A 20440-nucleotide genomic window follows, 5' to 3' on the forward strand; every position below is an offset into this window, starting at 1 on the left:
TTACTATTTCTAACAATATAATTTTACTATATTCATAGATCATAGTTTAGGTTTACTGCTTATTGCAATAATATTACTATTTTCTTTTCTTTATTTTTAGGAACCTTATTTGAACCCATCTTCAGAAGACAAATTACAAGACAATTTTTGTTAAGCACACGTTGTCTTCGAAATTTATTTCGGTACTGCTGAAGTGTACCATACATAAACATCATTGTTCATGTAGATATGCCGAGATGACTCACAAGAAGATAGTATTCCGGAGCGCTTGCTCATGTAAAATATTCAAAAAATAATACATGTGTATTTCATATAAGAAAAAATAATATCACATATGTGTACTAATATTAAACAGATTATCATTTTTCGGTCAAATAATACTATTCCACTACGTTATAAAATATAAAGACGAGCTTTTATGGTATTCTGTATCATCACCCACGATGATCGACGAACCTTTCAAGTCTTTGCAAAATTATCATCTGTACTAATTAAAGGATAACAAAATGACGACATCATTCATGGTTGTCAATATATCGCAGGTGCCCGTATATATCACATATACTTAACACTGGCAAAACGACAACATAGATCCAACTCAATGTCTTTATCAAATGGGGCGAAATTAAAAGAAAACAAATTGAAGTGGTACTATGTTTATTAGACGTTCAACATTAATGACTGTACAAGGAATTCCTTTTAACAAAAAATGCTGAGACAAATACTGAGAAAGTCCACTTTAAAGTACACAGTTTGCGTCCATCTGGTAATCACAAACCTTAAGGGTTGGATTGAAGTGAGTTGGAGCTGGACAGTCCATGGCCCATTTGATTTGGTTGGAACACATGTAGAACTTGGTACAATCTCCCGGGTAGGCGTAGTTACCGTCAGGGCGTCCGACACAAGAGAAAGGGAGTGGGGTGTCTAAAATGACAAATGTATGCACGTTTTCTAATTGTGTATGAAACACTTGTAACACAAGAAAACGAGGGGTAAATATATTTATATTACTTTCGTTTAAGACATAATCAGAAAACATTTTTCAAGAATACAAGAATAACATCTGCCCAATACTATTCAGCAAAGGCAAAATTGTTGCCCGTGGTTTACTGCCGTTGAACTCTATCTGTGAACGCCGAAAGTGTAATACGATCAAAGACAAGTACTCCGCGGCGTCGAGAATCAAAACGTTTTCTCATTGGATGGTTCGTTTACAAGGTGGCCGGGGCCAAATATGACTTGAAGGGTACGTGGGTTTGGATGTTAGTTGATATGTCAACAGAAACATTTATAATATTCTAAGATAGATCAAATTATCGTTGGTATTATAAATTCTTTATTTGATATCGTAGTCGGTTTGACACAGCGTCTACACTCAGCAAGGAGCCCTTAGCTCGTATTAGCGAAGTTAGCGGTATTAGCGAGTTACAGTATGGTGCATACAAGAAGAAAGGCATAGAGATTTAATGGTGCTATGTTTTCATTTATCGAATGCTTCAGAAAGTGTTATGTAGACGGCAGTTTTCTGTGTCATTCGACTACCCGTTTTTGTAACTTGTTGATCATCTAAAAATGTATTTCCACATTTAATAACTGACTAACCAGCAGTCGTAATTTTTCAATTCTGATACATATACATGTACTAGGAGTTAACTCAATGGATCCTATATAATTTTACTGTTGAATGTATCATTTCTATACTTTCCTGTACTTTGAACAAAGGAGTATTTCTAATATTTGACATAATGTTATTTACAAATTGATTATGTATTTTACAGTAATTTTATTTTAAAAAGACATAAGGGTACAGAGAAATTTTCATCATGCTTGAACTTCATTGTAAAGTTTATCTCAAAGCTAGTTTTGTACGTTAGTCAATCATCATTCTGTTTGATATTTGCGGTCATTTGATATATCACCATTGGTTTTTTACGGGAGAAGACGGATTATAAGTTCACAACTTGTGTCGGATCCCATTTGCATATAACGTGCAAGTAAAATATGTTTTCAAATTCTTTATTAATCCCGGCTTAATTTTCATTATCGACAATGAATTCGAGAAGGTCAGGAAATTCATGATCTATACATAAAATCTACCCTGCATGTAACTCAAGTGTGGAGATACACACGCATGTTATGTACGACCCGTAGTACTGTACGTACATGTAGAAAACTTCATCTTACATCTTTGGTATTTTTGGTATATTTTACCTATCAAACGGAAAGGTTATAATGTTGTCATATGCATAGGCCTATAAAATCTAACTTTAAATTGTAGGCCGTTGTTTGTGAGACAAGGACAATTAAAACACGCGATTTATTTAAATTTTACCTCTCAAATTTGACCTGGATATAAAAAATTACGATTGCAAATTAAAAACCGTTAGGATTTCTGTAATAAACTGGTACAAATCACAATGTATAAATTGGGAGTTTTAAAGATGAATGGCAGATACGTATACCATAACGGGAAATATTGATACATACCGCGGAATGAAACTTATTGAGTTATAGTTCTTGGCTGCTACGCTAAGCATGATAGAAATTTTTTTGCTGCAATCTCATTGGCTGGCTATATAAAGGCTCTCTTCTCGGGACGCATCGTAATTTATGCGTGGCGTCAGCTACGCAGCAGAGACACATCGAAAAAGGGAAGATCTAGATTGCAGCATAGGCCTAGCTCATGCATATTTTATCAGGATCGGCCACCGTGATTATTAATTAGCAGCCGCTCAAGGTGTTTGTCATAATGGGGCTTATATCGTTTTAATGACGGTACTTAATTTGTATAGATGTGTAGGATGATTTCGAAAGGAAAATTATCGCTCTTTGCAACGGTAGTAACCGTTTTTATGACGATGTACTAGAAAGTTGCTTTTATAGCCGCTAAAGGTATCTAGAGCTCTAAAACGTCTAAAAATAGTCTTAGGGCACTTTGGTGGGTGCATGATTATATAATATGTAACTAATTCTCAGATCCCTGTGTTCTGTTTATATTTAACAGCTGTCCCCTCTGATCACATTTTGCCATTAATTTCCCTATTAAGGTAGACATAAATTAAATTTCACCTAGCTCTGGCTGTCCCCTTTACCAATCCTTATTTACTCCAATAATCACCCTTTGTCTATGACGTGTGAACAATGACAAACACCAATTATGTTCGCGATATTGCTAACAAATGATATTTGTAATTTGAGTACAGCATTTCTTAATGATTTTCACTGTATAATGACCACCTGCTTAATAAGACCAATTTCTTTATGGCGCAAACAAAATGGTCAATTTTGCATTATATGACCTTTTGTTGTGACCACTACAAAGCCCAATTTCTCTCTTTCGTCGTTCACAGATAGGGTTCAACGGCAGTAAAACTGATGAAAAAAAATTTCAATTTCAGTCATTACATATATTGAAAACTAAATAAGATATAGAAACTCTATAGACGATTGTTTGCTTTATTGTTTATTGTAACGACCCATCGACGGGCTGTCATTTACGGCCGAACTATTATCTTAAAAATTAAGAAACAAAATGATCACTATTATAAAATATTTGAGATAAATTGTAAGTCATTAAAATACTATATATGCATTATCCGCGTTAGACATTTACTTACTACAAGAAGGGTCATCAGTGCTGGAGAATTCGCACCTCTTAAGGTTGTCATCCCACACAAGATTTACTGGGCAATCAAACACAGAGGCCATTCCATTGCTGCATTTGATGTGCTCGCCACAGTTGTTGGGATGCTTGTAATCACCGTCCGCTTTCCCACTGCAAAACCCTAATAATTTATAAATTAAATGATGTTACGTCCAGCGTCATAAAGGATGTACCAGCAGTAACAGAAGAAGTATCAGCAGAAGCAACCAACAAGAAGACTGCTAGTAATTAAAATATGAATAGCCCTATACATGACAAGAAGCCAACAAGAAGAATTCAAACGATAAAAACACTATTGTCTTTGGCATCACTAGGAGTTAGGAAGAATAATGCTAGTAATTATAACACTTGACATAACAAGGAGCCCCTAGAAGTATGCTAGTGAGTTAAAGTTACACTTGCCTGCGGGTGCTGCAGTAGCTGTAAACAGAAAATTAAATAAAGACATTATATTGTTTTGCATTATTTCATGTTATGGTGCACTATATATTTTATCTTTTACTTATTCCGTATTTGCATATTACAAAGTTATCTACCCTTGCGTGTAGTTATTGATTGTGACGTCATGTGCTTGCGAGCGTAACGTCATACTTTCGGAGAAAACGACGTGAATTGCGCTCACAAAATAATGACGTAACAATCGATACCTACCCGCAAGGGAGCTAACTCTGTAATATGCAAAGACGGAATATCATTATGATAGATCATTCTCATATTTAATGCTAATTAACAATATTTGGGAGTTTAAAGATGCTCTATCGACGACAGAGCATCAACGATAATCATCCTTTGAACAATAATTGGTGTTTAATCGTGTATATATCTGTCATATTAACACAAAAAATGATATAAAAAAAAATCATTTTGCTTTTGGTGCGCAATGCATAATCAGAATTTCATTACTCCGACAATATTCACAGAAGTATTGTTATTAAAGCAAAACATCAGCTGAAACAACTGCATTGCAATAAATGAATTAATTTTATGAAGGTCATGGCGAATATACAAAGTGAACGATATAATTAATAGAAATAACGTGATCATACTATTAAAACAACATATATACCGAGTTATGTTTCTAGTACGTTTCTTCGGGAACACGTTATTTACTTCAAACTATCACACAAGTGAAAAGTTCAAACTTACTTTACTTCAAAATGAAATCATTTAAAATCACAAACATCAATGTCAGTATGCCTCATTATGTATAGGTATGGAAATGATGGTAACGAAAAAAAAAGTTAAATTTTATCTGTATTTTTTGTTGATTACATGTATACATACACGAAATAACATCAATATTTGTCCGAATGATAAATATTGTTTACGTAATGTGGGAGGTGAAGCAACTTTCAATGGGTTTGAATTTTACTTATAAATGTATATAGTTCATTATATGTTTAATGACAACGTTTTTAAAAGGATTATGAACAATATTTTTCCTATCATAAAACACTTCTTTCTGAATATTCAAAAATTGTTGTCTAGGCAATGTTTAGCTAAGCACCAATCCGACATCATTTTCATTTTTATGATAATGCAGTGGCGTTACAATGAAAAGTAATATAATTATATAAGACTCGCTTATTTTGGTAAGTGAATACTTTTCACAATAGGATAGAAGGCGGCTTAGTAATGAAATATTGAATAACTTACCAGATATACATGCGACAAAGGAGGCAAACAGGATGAGAGCAAAGTACATCATTGTTACACTTGTGTTAGTATCAAGCTTGCCGGCGGTCTGCAGATAATATAGTGTATTCAATCCAATGAAAGTTGTTTATAAAGGCATTCGAATGGCCTGGAACTAACTTCCCACATAACCATTTCAATTAGCCTTTCAATTACTGTAAAATGGACAAATGTGCCATCGGCAATCGCCTTTTGGAACTGTCGACAAACATCTAATACATTTGAATAACTTTGATACTTTCAAATGCACTTTGAAAAGCAACGTTGTAATATCAAAATCAGCTCTAAATACCTTAACACCGTGTAAAATTTAGCGACTCTATTGAGGTTTAACGATACCTTTTAGAAATGTCGTTAATGCTACTGTGTATGAGTTAGGATGAAATCATTGTTATATAGTATATAACGTTGATGTTGCTGTCAACAATTTTTGACATCAATGAAAGCTGCTTGAAATATTGTTGTAATTCTAGTTAACTTCATCTTATAACCCTCACAAATATATTATAGGTATCAATTAAGGACATTTCGTATTGAACTTAAAGATGCTGCTCCGCCGACAGCGCATAAATGATATTCATTATTTGAACAAAAATTGGTGTTTTATCGTGTATATATATGCCTAGTTAATACATAAAATAATATGAATTTATTTTGCCTTTCGTGCATGCGCATTCAGTACTTCATTCCATATAGGATATAGTGCCACGGAATTTTTTCGGGATGCAATTAATTATTTTTCAAATTTTTAACTAATGTTGGAAATGGTGTAAAGTAATTAATTTTTGTAACTGAAGAAAAATACTGAATCGTCTGCTCCTGTTTTTGATAGTGAAAAAATACTATTTGTCGGCGGTGGAGCATCTTAAATGTTGCATTTTATCACCTTGGTTGATTTAAATAAAACCGAGGGCGTAGTCGGACTTCATCATTAAGATTATACTTGGGAAGCGGTTTTACACCATATTGACCTGATCATACTGTGGTCTTTAATTTTCATATTAGATGTCATATATGAAAATATGTTATATGCCCCGACATATGTTATATGTTCGCACAACATACACGCAACACACCGCATACATAGGAGGCCGTCCTTACATGACCATAGCTGTTAATAAGACGTTAATTAATCAATCAAAGAAACAAACAAACAAATCCACTATTTTCGCTGGCTAATATCAACGTATGTTTTTCCTTCGATTCAATGTAACTTGAATTTTGAAAATAATAGAAAAGCAACTAGAACACAAATATGGCACCTAATATCAATATGTGTGTAATAAATGTAACACTGAAGGTAACTAAATTTGCAATACTGTTATAAAAAATATCGGGCAACATCGTGAATGTATTGCTACATAGTGCAATATGCAATGTTTTTCACATTACCACCACAGAAAAAACACCATACTGTAAAACAATTATTTCATCCAGTGGTATGTGGTATAATAGAAGAATTACTAAAACGTGTATTTAAGCATAGATCTTATTATTTAACACATTTTATTATTTAAACACTTTCTTCCACAGTGCGTTGGAATGTATCTTTGTAACGTTTAATAAAACAAAATTCATGTAAAGCTATCGTTATAGAACCAGTGAAATTACTGTGTCTTAAGTTCCGATTACTAGGCTGATATGTACTCTGTCACCTTCATCAAACAATGTTGTAAAAAACTGTCGAGATCAATGTTCATAAAACATTATGCATTAATATTTTCATGTGCCGATAGAACCCGATCTCTTGCTACCCTCTATCTTTTAAGAATGGTAAATTTCAAAACTCATTTCCAACCAATTTTAAACATGTTCTTTTTATATATAAAAGCAGCAGTTTAACAGTTTTGCTCAAAACCAACTTCTTTAAAATTTTGAGAGTTTCCAATAGTATTGTATATGTTAAATAATTAACTAATGAAATGCATGGCATTTGACGGACTCTATTCCTAGCATGTCTTTGTTCTGAAAAGGTGATAATGCTTCATCCATAGAGAGTGTCCATTAACATTGTAAAGTCGATTAATCTAAGTTTTAGAGTGTAATAATGCAAGACTATTTTGTATTGAGTGATAGTTTATCGCAAATGAAAGAACTAGCGTTTATATTGTAGTCATTGTTTTGCTTTCGGAATGACGGGGCTTGAAGAAAATAAACCCTGATAAGAACTGAGTATTCAGTATGTTTGTAGTCGTATGTTAAAGACTGGATGTTTATTTGATTAGATGAAGACAGTTAGCATAGGTAAATTTAGTACAATTTGGCGCCCGCTCGACATATGTTATGTCGTCAGTTAAATCATTTTAAGTGAATCTGAAATTGAAGTCCAGCAAGAAAATTATACTGAAGTCAATAAAATGTGGCAAATGTCCAACATTGAATTATTCAAATATGATTGCCGTAGGTCATTTTCTTTTCATGTTCGGTCATATTGTGGCACCATATAGGTAATATTTAAAATAAACGGCGTATAGGACAAATAGGTACAAAAGAACTTAGAACTGTGAACGAAATAACCAAAAACCAGATAAATTTGCTATCTTCGTCAAACATTTTCAAAACGTGTGTGTTCTCTTGTTATTTATATATTAAATACAAAAAATATTATATATTTTATACCTTCATATTTAGCTGGTTGAAAACAATACTAGATTCACAGGTTCTCTCTGCTCTGTTTTCGTCGGCATAAATTACAGATAACTCAACAACTTTTTTGTTTGTCAATAATAGCATTAATTAACTTGATGCCAATACAAGAGAAGATTTTTTTTTAAACTTTTATAACAAAACCTAAAGATGGGGGAAAACAATTACACAACGCCGCAGTACTAACATGAACATGATACTGAATGAAACATCAAATTACGCTTAAATGAATAAGTACAATTCTGATACATGTAAGGTGGACAAAATTATGACGGAGATGAGGAGGGCGAACAAATAAACATAATTATTGTTGTGATGCACAGTCGTACATAAGTCTTTCAAATCACGTGACCTATATGAATAGGGCTTATCTAATACGCCGAAAGAGGATACGTATTATGCCGGAAACAAATTCCGGAATTTACAAACAAGCTTACATATAAATAATTTAATAAAACACATTAAAGTAAAAAGGCTAAACAGAATGTATACATTACTTTATGCAAGGCATAAATACAATTATACCTTCATATCTAGCTGCTTGAAGCTTGTTGTAAACAATACTAAATGCATAGGTTTTCTCCGCTCTGTTTTGGTCGGCATAACTTATATAGATAACTCAACAACGTCTTTGTTTGACGATAAGAGCATTTATTAACTAAATGCCAATACTAGATAAGAATTTTGCTTCATAGTATTACCATGTAGTATACATGTATTCCTAAACATTTATAACAACACCAAAAGATGGGGGAAAAACAATTCCACAACGATACAAACAAATATGAATGCTCAATTTATCTAAAAAATACAATAAAACATTACTAACGTTGAATGGCGTGGAACAATTACATTTTATAGTTATAAACTTTTCTTGTTGTGAGTATGGTGTTATAATGACACATTAATATAACCTAAAGCGTAGCCTGAGGTGATTACAAGGTATTTGTATACTACAAAGTATTATTGTGGGCTTGCCGAATCGAAGGACCGTAGTTTTATATCAAATATATGAAGTTTGCTTTAAAAAATGTCAATAACATTTATTTCACGAAAAAAGACTAGAAAACCAATTATTCGAGGATATTACAGAGTTATCTGCCTTGTTAGTATGTATTGATTATGATGTTATGTGTTTGAGAGCGTAGCGCCCTAAGTTTTAGTGAAAACGGTGACGATTTTGCTCACAAAATAATGACGTCATAATGGATACCTACCCGCAAGGAAAATTACTCATTGTTTGAAAATTTAGATAAATGGATATGTATGTACATCAACATGTACAATGTTTAAAGTTCTGTGAAAATGGTTTGATCTCACTGCGTGGTTCTATGCAATAAACTGTCTATCAATCATTACCTCCGGACACTTAAGACTAGACAATTATGACTAAGGCATTTAGATAAATTGTCTGAAATCACTCTTGTTGTCGAGAGGTACATCTTGTATATAATGTCCATTTTAAAAGAGGGTTATATAACAAGACAAGAAGTAAGAGTTGTAAGTAATCTTACATGAGACGAGTGGACTGATAGAATCGTACATGGGTGTTATGTAGATAGGGATATCTCAACTCGATACAAGAATTTTTATTTACCGTCACATATTGAGTAACAAAATAACATTAGCTCTGTAGAGCTATTATTGCGACAAATAAAGTAAGAAAAATAGTATACAATGCCGCATGCAGGCAAGTAAAGCAAGTATGTATAACAAAACATTGTTTAAAGGCAAAAACATGGAACTAAAATAAAACAGCACATATTATGACTATGAGTATTACAAAAAAAATCATATAGGTTAAATTTAAGGTTAATAATGAATACTAGTATACCACACATGTATTACTAAACATGAGATATAAAACACTAAGAGAGTGTATTGTACAAGGACATCCGAGTACAGGTTTTTGGCTAGTCAGCCTGAGGCTATTCCTTAGCAACCACGGTGCAGTATGGGAGAAAACATGGCTGCCATATATACAGATGTATGTGTGCTTACCGGCATTGTGGATACCAAGGAGCAGGATATGGTATATAGATATACGATAGTTAGAATGACGATAATAAGAAGAATTGTGGTGATAACAATGAGAATAGAAGTGTGTACAGGTGTGAATGAAGGATTTTCAAAATACTTACTTTAAATTTAGCCATTGAGAGTGGTTAGAAATTGGAGTATATCTTAAATACAGTAACTTAATTGTTGTTCTTTATCAACTTGATATAGGTCAGAACTGCATTAACCGGAGCTTTTTTGAAGTTATGGTGTTGGGAAGGGCGTTAGAATTATATCTGCTAACCCCTGTGCATGATACCGTAAAGGCGACTAAATTTTTGGACTTTGTCTTTTTTCGTTTGAAAAACCATGCATTTCCTTCTTCTTAACATATCATTTGACCCCTTCTCATTTTCGGCCTTCAGTTGAACTATCACCCATGTGAGAAAGTACTAGAGATTTTTTCTTAAGCATGGTAGCTTCTGTATCTGCTTAGCGCTCGGTATAAAAGGAGTTGGACGACTGGTTTGTCCGTTATATAATGTGACTGGTTGAGGCATGTTTGTTCGATGTCTTCAGGAGATGCTGCAGTAATATAATACCATAAAAAGGCCACAAAACCAATATCCCAACGAGACACAAAACAAATCTACCGCAACATCCCGAAAACACACGTTAAGACACTGTCGACGAAAAGTTAAGGTGCACTACTAACCAGAAAAACACAGTAAGATCACTACATTGTTTATTTGATTGTTTTAACGTCCTCTTAACAGCCAGGGCTATGTAAGGACGGCCTCCCATGTATGCAATGTGAATCGTTTGTGAAGTGCGAGGTGCGTGTTTTGGGAGACTGTGGTATGTTCGTGTTGTGTCTTCTGGTATGGTGGAACTGTTGCCATTTTTATAGTGCTATATCACTGAAGCATGCCGCCGAATACACCAAGCAACACACATCATCCGGTCACATACTGACAACGAGCGAACCAGTCGTCCCACTGCTTGTTTTTGCTGAGCGCTAAGCAGAATAAGAAACTACCACTATTATAGACTTGTGTGTCTCGGCCAGGGGATAGAACCCAGAGCCTTCCTTACAGGGACGAATGCTCAACTCAAGGCCAAAAGTGAGGCGGTGCCAAGGGAGGCATTAGGAAACATAAAGTCAGTTAGGAAGAAGAGAAAATATAGGGGCAGCAGGTAAAATTCTAACGCCCTACCTGCAGGGCCACTACAGACGTTGCGATCGGTCGAGTCTGACTTCATAAGCCCCGCCCCACAAATAATACTGGCAGTCGTGATCACCGATCAGATGTGATGTCGTAGTGACATGACCTCTCATGCACCAGGTACGGTGTACAGGACAAACAGTTTGCAAACATCTTGAAAAGTAAAATATCGGGAATGCTTGTCAAGGAATTAACCACTGAAAATTCAGTAAATTCTGCGGGGTTGAGTTTAGGTGAATATGGTGACACTCTCGCGGTCGCCATACTTCCTGCCTTCACTTCGTTCCCGGCAGAATATGAAACCCCATTGCCAATAGTGTTATAAGCCCCGATATGATCCACAACTGCCATTTTCAGGCTGATTAAAATATTTTTCGGATATCATCCATATGTAAATGTATTGTTCTGACAACTATGAGTAATATTAATTCATAAAACTGCCCTTTATAATGTTTTCTTAACTGTAACAGGTAAATTCCATGTAAACACAACACACATGATTCTGATCAAACACACTGCCATGTTTGATTTTCCAGAAAATGGCGACAAAATGAAACACCAAAAAAGTTGAACAGTTTTGTAGATAAAAAAATCGATTAACTGGAAATAAACATTACGAAACTGAATAAATGTAAACATTATTTGGAATTTACCCAAAATAATTTCTATAATTCAAGTTAAAAGTTTTGTGAAATTTATATTTCTTTCGTTGAAAAAAAGTTGTAGGAATTCCATATATGGTTATGTTGCCATATTTGGAGCGCGAGACTTTCTAACGAGAAGCATATCATGGCGGCCAAGTGAGCCTTGGAAGAAATGTGAACCAAATAATCAGTTTATGTTAGAAATGTTGGATATTGTTGAATTTAGTTGTACATTTACTTAACACACATGTATCATTCTTCACCACAGGATTCTTTGAAGCACTACGCGTATGGTCAATGGGACGTCTGTACATATGTAGCCTATGCGCGGCAAAACTGGCATAGCTGGAGAAAATAGAAGAGTTTATAAAAATGTGCTGAATTTCCAGAATAAATTAACAGCTACATTTACCGCACTCGTGTGTAAAGATGCACCGGTAGCTAGGCCATCCACATATATAGAGGAAGTAATGCAGCCGTGCCTTTCGAAGTAATCTTGCATTGACAGAAAAAGGATTTGTTACCTGATAAGTCGTACCAAACCATGGTCTTTTTAAACTGAAGTTTTATTGACTTCCAGCACACTGACATCGTCTTGTCAACGCGTTATCAATTAAAAGTGGCAGTTTTTACCGATATTTACCGAATCATGTAAAACGTACTTATTGTAGCAGTGCAGCGCTAAATTTGGAATGTATCCGTATTGTTTTTGTATTGTACCATCGAAATGTTCTCACTGATATCCCCGCTAATAAGACATGATTTTCAGATTTCCGCATTTGCGGTAAAATTTGACCGCGCTAGAATAAGTACGTTTATAGTAATACTTTATCACTATAAATTGTCATTGGACACTTTCACGGACTTTTCACTAACAAGGTATTATGGTCAAGGTCATTCATTTGAACTAACCTAGTAGCCAGGGCTCTTTAGCTGGACATGCTTTATGTCAAACATTAGGTCTCTAGGCACTTCAGAATTTGACCAAAAGTAGTTTTAATGTTTTTTTCGCCCATGTGACCTTGAATTAAGGCCAAGGTCATTCATATTAAGAAACTTGGTAGCCCATTATATAAGCATACTGCTGGCCAAAAAAACAAATCTCAACACCTTCCAGAACTTGACAGGAAGTTTAAAGGTTTAAGGTTATTTGGCCCATGTGACCTTGAATAAAAGTCAAGGTCAACCATATTTACAAACTCGCAATTGATAGCCCTGTATATCAGCATGTCACCTGTCCAATAACAGGTCTCCAGGCCTTCGAGAACTTTACAAGAAGTTTCAAGATTCAGGTTTTTTGACCGCTGTTGAATGAAGGTCAAGGACATTCATATTGACAAACATAGTAATCATTTATCATAGCATGCTAGATGCCCAATAACAGGTCTCTAGGCTTTTCAGAACTACACAAGTCGTTCCAATATTTTATTTTTTTGGCCATTGTGAACTTGAATGTAGGTCAAGGTCATTCATATTAACAAACGCGGTAGCCATGCTATATGATTAATAACAGGTACCTATGCCTTCTAAAACTGGGGAAGATGTTTTAATATTTTTTTAAATAACTGAATGTACTTTTGAATTTTTGACCCTTATTTCCATCATGAAGTTGACATTTACAGGAAAGTGTGACACTAGTTGCTTGTTCCATTTTTATTACGTAACATATAGAAAAAATGAAAGAAATTCATCAAGCTATTAACGAGATTTTGAAATCAGATTAAAACAGGAAATGAGGTCATTATGACCATTTTGGATTTTTGACAAACATAAAAATGCTGCTGTCACACCTTCAACTCATGCCATACAACATATTATGACACGTTCATTGGCGTACCATTTTGGAAATATACTTTGTATACAACTTTGAATACAGAAAATATAGTGATAAAAATAGAACAAAAACACCAACAGGTGAAAAGCCCTAATAATTATTCGTGTGTTATGACATAACAGGTTAGGAACAGTCACTTTGGTGGATGGTTAAACGACGCATTGCCAATTTTGGCAGCAATGAGTGCGTCGGTTTCTGCAATCGGGGTACCGTTGCTTATTAAAAAAGCACGATGCGTCCCGATTGAATCTACAGTTCAAAGTTGGCAGTACAGACAGAAGGAGTATTTCAAGAAAAACAAATTCATTTCTTAACAACGTATTTATTTGCACCAATCAACTGCAAATGTTAAACTTTATTCTATTTAATTTTTAAATGTTATTGGTTAAATACAAAACTGTACGAGTGATCGAGTTGAGTCGAATATTGATGCTCGATGTCAATGTTTACACCGTGAAGTATGTAACACCATAGCAATGCAATAGACACTAAATTACACGATTTCTTCTGGTCAAATGTCTTTCTTTGAAATCAATTTTACACGAAAGAGCATAAAGCAAATATCGGTTAACACTTGACCTGGAATGGACATAACGTTTGTTTGTGAAATTGACATTTTCAGATCAAAATATTGTCATATTGATATTTTGCCTGTTAGTATGCATTATTCATCTTTCTGTATACTTCAGAGCCTATGTAATTACTGAGACTTCCATACTCTAGATATGTCGGCAGACACGTCTCTTATCGGCGAACATGTCATCTGTCGTCTGACACGTAATCTGTTGGCTGATACGTCATTTGTCGGCGGACACGTCATTTATCGGCGAAAACGTCATCTGTCGGCGGACACGTCAATTTGTCGGTGGACACGTCATTTATCGGCGAACACGTCATTTGTCGGCGGACACGTCATTTATCGGCGAAAACATCATCTGCTGGCGGACACATAATCTGTCGGCTAATACGTTATCTGTCGGCGTATACGTCAACTGTCGGCGAAAACGTCTTCTGTCGGCGGACACGTCATTTGTCGGCGCATACGTCATCTGTCGGCGGACACGTCATTTGTCGGCGCATACGTCATCTGTCGTTTGACACGTAATATGTCTGCGGATACGTCTTCTGTTAGCGGACACGTCATTTGTTGGTGGACACGTAATCTGTCGGCGTATACTTCATCTATTGGTGACCCTAATCTGTCTACTTATACGTCATTTTTCGGCGGATACGTAATCTGTCGGTGGACACGTCATCTGTCGGCGGATACGTAATCTGTCGGTGGACATGTCATCTGTCGGCAGATACGTAATCTGTCTGCTGACACGTCATCTATCGGCGGATACGTCATCTGTCGGTGGACGCGTAATCTGTCGGCGGACACGTCACTGCTTCTAACACAGTCAGCGAAATTCAAATTGTATGCAGTATACTTTTTTATATTTACCAAATTCTGGGTTATCTGCCCTCGATACTCTAGGCTTTTGTTTGGTTTTGAGCGTTATAGTGTTATAACTTTCAAAGCAAATAAAATAGATATGTATAAATCAAGAAGCGATTATCGATGCCCACTCCAAAGAGTTGATAACTATAATGTGCAAATAAATAGGAATTGTTGCAATAAGAATGCTGAAACCACGGTAACAATCAAATGGTCACGTGGTAATTTGTACGTGTAAAATTCTAATTGATAAACTAATTATACCGCGATGGAAATTATTGTACCATCATGTATATGTCAAAATGAAACAAATAAATGGTAATTGAACGATCGCTTTCTTTCCATCAGCCGAAAACGAAAGGGAATACATTGATAATTACATATTATACATACTACCGTTTGTTATTCAAACGTTGCTAAATTACGAAACTTTTTAAAAGCATAGGGCGTGTAAAATGAAACTGTATCAAGAACCAGGTACATGATATTTATTCGGTTCATTTGAAACCTAATATAGATATAATACCACCTTTTGTCCCATTGAAGGCCGATTGTGTATGGGACTGCAAATCAATGGCGTAAACTGAATTAGGATCACTATCTCCAAGCTAAATTTGATGGTAGTATTGTTGATTCTATTGCATGATCATGTACGATGAGTTGCCGTGTGATAGTTTAACACATTTGATACACCTCAAACGCCACTGCTTCTTTACATGAAGTAACAACAAACTCACGCTTGCTCTGGTGTGCAATCACAGCCCACGGATGTTTTATTTTGTCCAGTTTCCTCACCAAAACTCTTCCCTGAACGCCATCAGGAAAGATAGAGTGGATATTTCCCGATTGGTATCCACACACCAACACATTAGCTTCACTATCAAGGCAAACCCCTACAGGGTCGGAGAGTTGTGAATGGGTGTAACGGGTTTCCTCACGGCCGTCAAGTGTATGACCAACTACAGAGTTGCCGCTTCTGTGGTAATATCGGCGGTTGTTTTTACATACTCCGATACACGTACTTCCGGTTGTGGTCAATTGGACACTATTTACTTCCTGTCCACTTTCTTCTAAAATCTTCACTGAATCAACCGTTACCACTATTAGTTTGCCGTCCAGTAAATCTATACCACATGTTAAAGAAGGAAATTTTGTTCTTCCAATGACATCAAGATGCCCTGAGGCAAGAGAGCACTTCAGAATCTCCTTATTAAACACTGCTACATACAACTCACTTATCTTGTTGCCTCTGGCAATATCTGTCGGGCATCCGTCAATTGCATATTGCTTTAGATACGTATAGTTTTCATCAAATAACAAGACTCTTTTGTTATTACAGTCTGCCATTACAAGCCATTTTTCGTCGACAAATGTACCACCGGTTAGCAAAATAACCTGTTTTCCGCCAAGAGTTTTTGACTCCACGGATTTAATGAGACGGGATTTCACTGTTTTCATTTCTGATTTTGTTTCTTTTCGTACTATCAGTCGACCTCTGGTTAATGATCCTATCATATCGGATGAGGACATTGAATCGCCTAGTGACGAACACGCTTGCATTTTACGTATGGTCTCTAAGGCTGCTCCGGTCGTTGTCAACGCCTCTTTTGTTGCATCTGATATCTTAGTAGTTGTCGTTACGGTGCCAACAGAAGTCAACGCGTTTATTTTATCAACCGTGTCCTCTACCTCGAGTTCTAGACTGAACAGCTTGTGAGCCTGAAGTAGTCGATGTTTCATACGTTGGTAGTGTCTCGTCAGTTGAACACTTACTATGTTGAGTGCTATGAAAGCCTGGCGGGAATCCACGTGATTCTCTAAAGCAGACATTAGCATTTGTGTGTTTTTGATGTTTGTATAAAATTGTTCTGCGTTCTCTTTATAGTTCAGAAGATCTTGTTTATTTTTCTTGTGTTCCATTTCAACATCGTGATTAAATCTTTCCTGTAGTTTATCAATTTTTTTTCTGGCAGTGTTGAGCTTTGCAGACATCGTAGCCGTTATGTGTTCCTTATCGCGGTCAAGCATAGAAATGGCGTCATTGTATTGGCGCGTTAGTGTTTTGGATTTATTTTCTAGACTAATCCACATGTCACTGCAGGTCGCTCTGGGTTCTTTAGAGACGTCCTCAATACTCCTGACGTGCTTGCATTCTCTGTGTGAGACCGCTAAACAAAGAATACAACACAGTGCCTGATGATCCAAGCAGTAGATTTCTAAAGTTTTACCGGGATGCTGAAAGCAATTTTCATAAAAAGAAAGTTTCAGGGGTAATGATTCAGTGTTTTGAACATCGCGGATATCTATGACTCTGTGATCAGTCGTCTTTTTATTCCGTCGATGTGCGATTTTACAAGACGAACAAAGGGCCTCGGTGCAATGCCGACACCAATGCGTCGCCCTAGTGTCCTCGCCGTCTCTCCGACACCCCTCACACACAACTTCATCGCCTCGACCTGGTTTCACTGAAGACGTTACGTCATGTGGAAGAAAGGAAGCCCAGATGCTCGTTGAAGATTTTAGAATACTGAACTGGTGGTGTGTCTCGCAAACAGGGCACAGAAGTCTTTTGTTCGTGTCAGATTCAGGGTGCGTAAAGGAGTCGAAGCAAGGAGGACAGAATGAGTGAAAACAGGGTAGATCACGAAGACAGGCATTGGGCTTGAAGCAAAGAAGACATTTGGCATAGTCTTGAACCTGTTTTGTGATCTGCCGTGATTGGTTGATATCGGCCATGGTATGTTGTGACTGGTCGACACTGAGTTAAGTTGTTCATGACCTGTCAAAGTTTGACAAAAGCTACTCTGTTTCGGCAACGTCACCTGAAAGCAAAACATAATGGTATATTAATATTTTCTCAACTTTTTTCACCAATATTACGATATCATAAATCATGGACGATTACTACACACCATGAGAAGCTATCCCTTGTCCGTCACAGAGACTATAACGAATTCTCAAGTCCCTATATCCATGTAGATGTAGTGTACCGGGATTTCCTTATTAATGCGAAAAGTATTTCTGGAATGTAATTAAGAATCACATTTCGTGATAAAGTAACTTCCCTGTTACACTAGAAAAAAATGCAATCCTGTACAAAGAGGTATTATGTTAAATCGGTCATTCGGAAACTTGTCCGATGAAATATGTATACAGACGTACATCGCAATTATATCTTTTACTGGCTGTTGACACCATACCTAGGTATCTTATGACCAAGATGAGTATATGTACATCTTGAATAGTATATACTACTACCGTTTCATACGAAGCCACAATAAGCCACAAAAGGATCAGACAATTCTAATTACTTATTTTCTACCAAGTATCGGCCAGTTTATCTAAATATTTGACAAAATAATTCTAGAGTGCGCCTGTTGATTTTGAACATGAAAATAAAAAAAAAATAAAAGTCGATAAAATAAGAGAAAAAATACCATGTAATGTCAGAAGGAGGGTATAAGTTTGCGTAACTTGTATCGCTATATAGCCATATTAAGACGACCTCCAATTAGGAATGGTTTGCGCCCATATGCTTCGTGTAAGTAAATAAAAAAAACAAGATTAAACATTACGTTTGTGATACATGTATCATATGAAGAGAACACACTTAAAACTTTGCCTGGTCACTTTTATCAATGTTTAAGTTGATATACCCCAGACATTCGATTTCATTCAAAATATCTCTTCATTGGAAGTTAGAAGTAGAAGTACGTCACGGGTAAGATTGAGATGTATGGAAGATAATAAAATAATAGTAGTAAAAGCCATTTGATATATTTATCCTAACCGGCTAAGAAATAATATTTACGAATGAACTTCACGAAATGCATTTTGAATGCACATTTTCATCAAAAGACTTATAAGTAGATATTATTTCTTCCATTATCGTTATAAAGAGTGGTTATTAAAGTGAATACATACCTGCATCCATTTGGGACGTAGTTAACGACTTATTACACCTCTGACTGGCGAGCGATGTGAAGTGACATCCGGATTCCTTATCCTGAATAGAAAGCAATGACAGACACATGATAGTGGTGTTTACAATTCTCTAGATAGCATCCCACAACCAGGTGTACGTGAAAAGGATACAAAGTTTGTCTGATGCACAGGCACTCGGGGAGCAGCTATAATATCCAAAAATTCCAGTTAGGGATATATCCTTCCAACTGCTTCCTAAGGATGAAGATATTTTTGTCATGTTTTTGAAATAAATGACTATTCAGAGAGTTGGACTCGACTTGTAATTGTGCATAATACTGTATATTTGACTCTTGTGGGTGCTAAAACTGTAATAGGCAAGTGCTTTCTGTGAATGTTGATGATCAAGATATGTTTTAAAGCAGAAGTAGAAGAATTGTGGCGAAAACCGTTTATCTCACAGCAGGAAAATAGAAACAAGTGTCTTGGACACTTAGATAAATCTGTCACCTTGGTAAAAACTATTTACAGAATCGAGATGGACAGCAAATTTGTACAAAAGTTATCTAAATATTTACAACAATGTAATACGATATGATGGTTATTTCTAAATACCAATATTAGTTTTTGTACATGGGGAAAGATAATGACTGCAATGGACAAACAATTAGATTATGTAATGAGTGGGTAGTTGAGGTTGGGGGTTGGGATTCCTGCATGGTCAATAAATAGTTTTTCAAAATAACTTATTTTAGTACATCTGTAATTATTCTAGCTGCTTCACTTTTCATTTTTTCGAGTTTTTTCTCTCGTTCTTGGGGTATATTACCTCAAACTATATCTCCATACTCCATTATGGATCTGATGAATAAAAACAATGCCTGCAGGCAGAATTTATAGAGTTTGAATTTTAGAAATCGCATAAGCTTTAGTTTTGGAAAGACTTTATAAATTATATGGCTGACATGATCTATCCACTTACCACTGAGAAATAGACAGCAATGTGCTGCTGAGAGGATACTCTAGTAATAGGCACATGGTTCATGTGACGGATGTGGTGATTTGGAGGTTTTCTTTCCCTACATACATTTTCGGATTTATTTTGATTTTATTTCATATGGCAGATATAGCATGTGATATGTGATATGAATATGACTTTTACACAATCATATACAAAGATCTGTCGTCGGCAAAAAGTTTCAAAATGGAATAAATATCAGAAACAATATCATAAATAGAACAGAACTCCGGGGTTCTCCAGCATAAATAGAGCTGTTATTGATTAAATTTGTTTTCTGTGTGCTCTGTCCGTTAGATGATTTTCAAACCAGAAAAAAAACGATGCGCGATATTTTCAACCAAAATCTT

The 20440-nt window shown here is 35.7% G+C and overlaps 2 protein-coding genes across 2 annotated transcripts; both read right to left on the reverse strand.

Annotated features, from left to right (window-relative positions):
* Positions 1-640: 640 nt before the first annotated feature.
* Positions 641-5423, reverse strand: LOC138317526 (peritrophin-1-like). The gene is made up of 4 exons (XM_069259265.1): positions 5321-5423; positions 4067-4084; positions 3618-3785; positions 641-924 (listed from the first exon to the last, which is right to left on the reverse strand). The coding sequence occupies exons 1-4, from the start codon at positions 5370-5372 to the stop codon at positions 740-742; spliced, it is 423 nt and encodes a 140-aa protein (XP_069115366.1). The 5' UTR covers positions 5373-5423; the 3' UTR covers positions 641-739.
* An 8367-nt stretch (positions 5424-13790) lies between these two features.
* On the reverse strand, positions 13791-19223 carry LOC138317527 (protein PML-like). Its single transcript, XM_069259266.1, has 2 exons — positions 19073-19223; positions 13791-17970 (listed from the first exon to the last, which is right to left on the reverse strand). Exon 2 carries the CDS (start codon positions 17882-17884, stop codon positions 15824-15826), a length of 2061 nt encoding a protein of 686 aa, XP_069115367.1. The 5' UTR covers positions 17885-17970; positions 19073-19223; the 3' UTR covers positions 13791-15823.
* Positions 19224-20440: the final 1217 nt, after the last annotated feature.

Source organism: Argopecten irradians, chromosome 3 (genome assembly GCF_041381155.1).
Source record: "Argopecten irradians isolate NY chromosome 3, Ai_NY, whole genome shotgun sequence".
Taxonomy (NCBI): domain Eukaryota; kingdom Metazoa; phylum Mollusca; class Bivalvia; order Pectinida; family Pectinidae; genus Argopecten; species Argopecten irradians.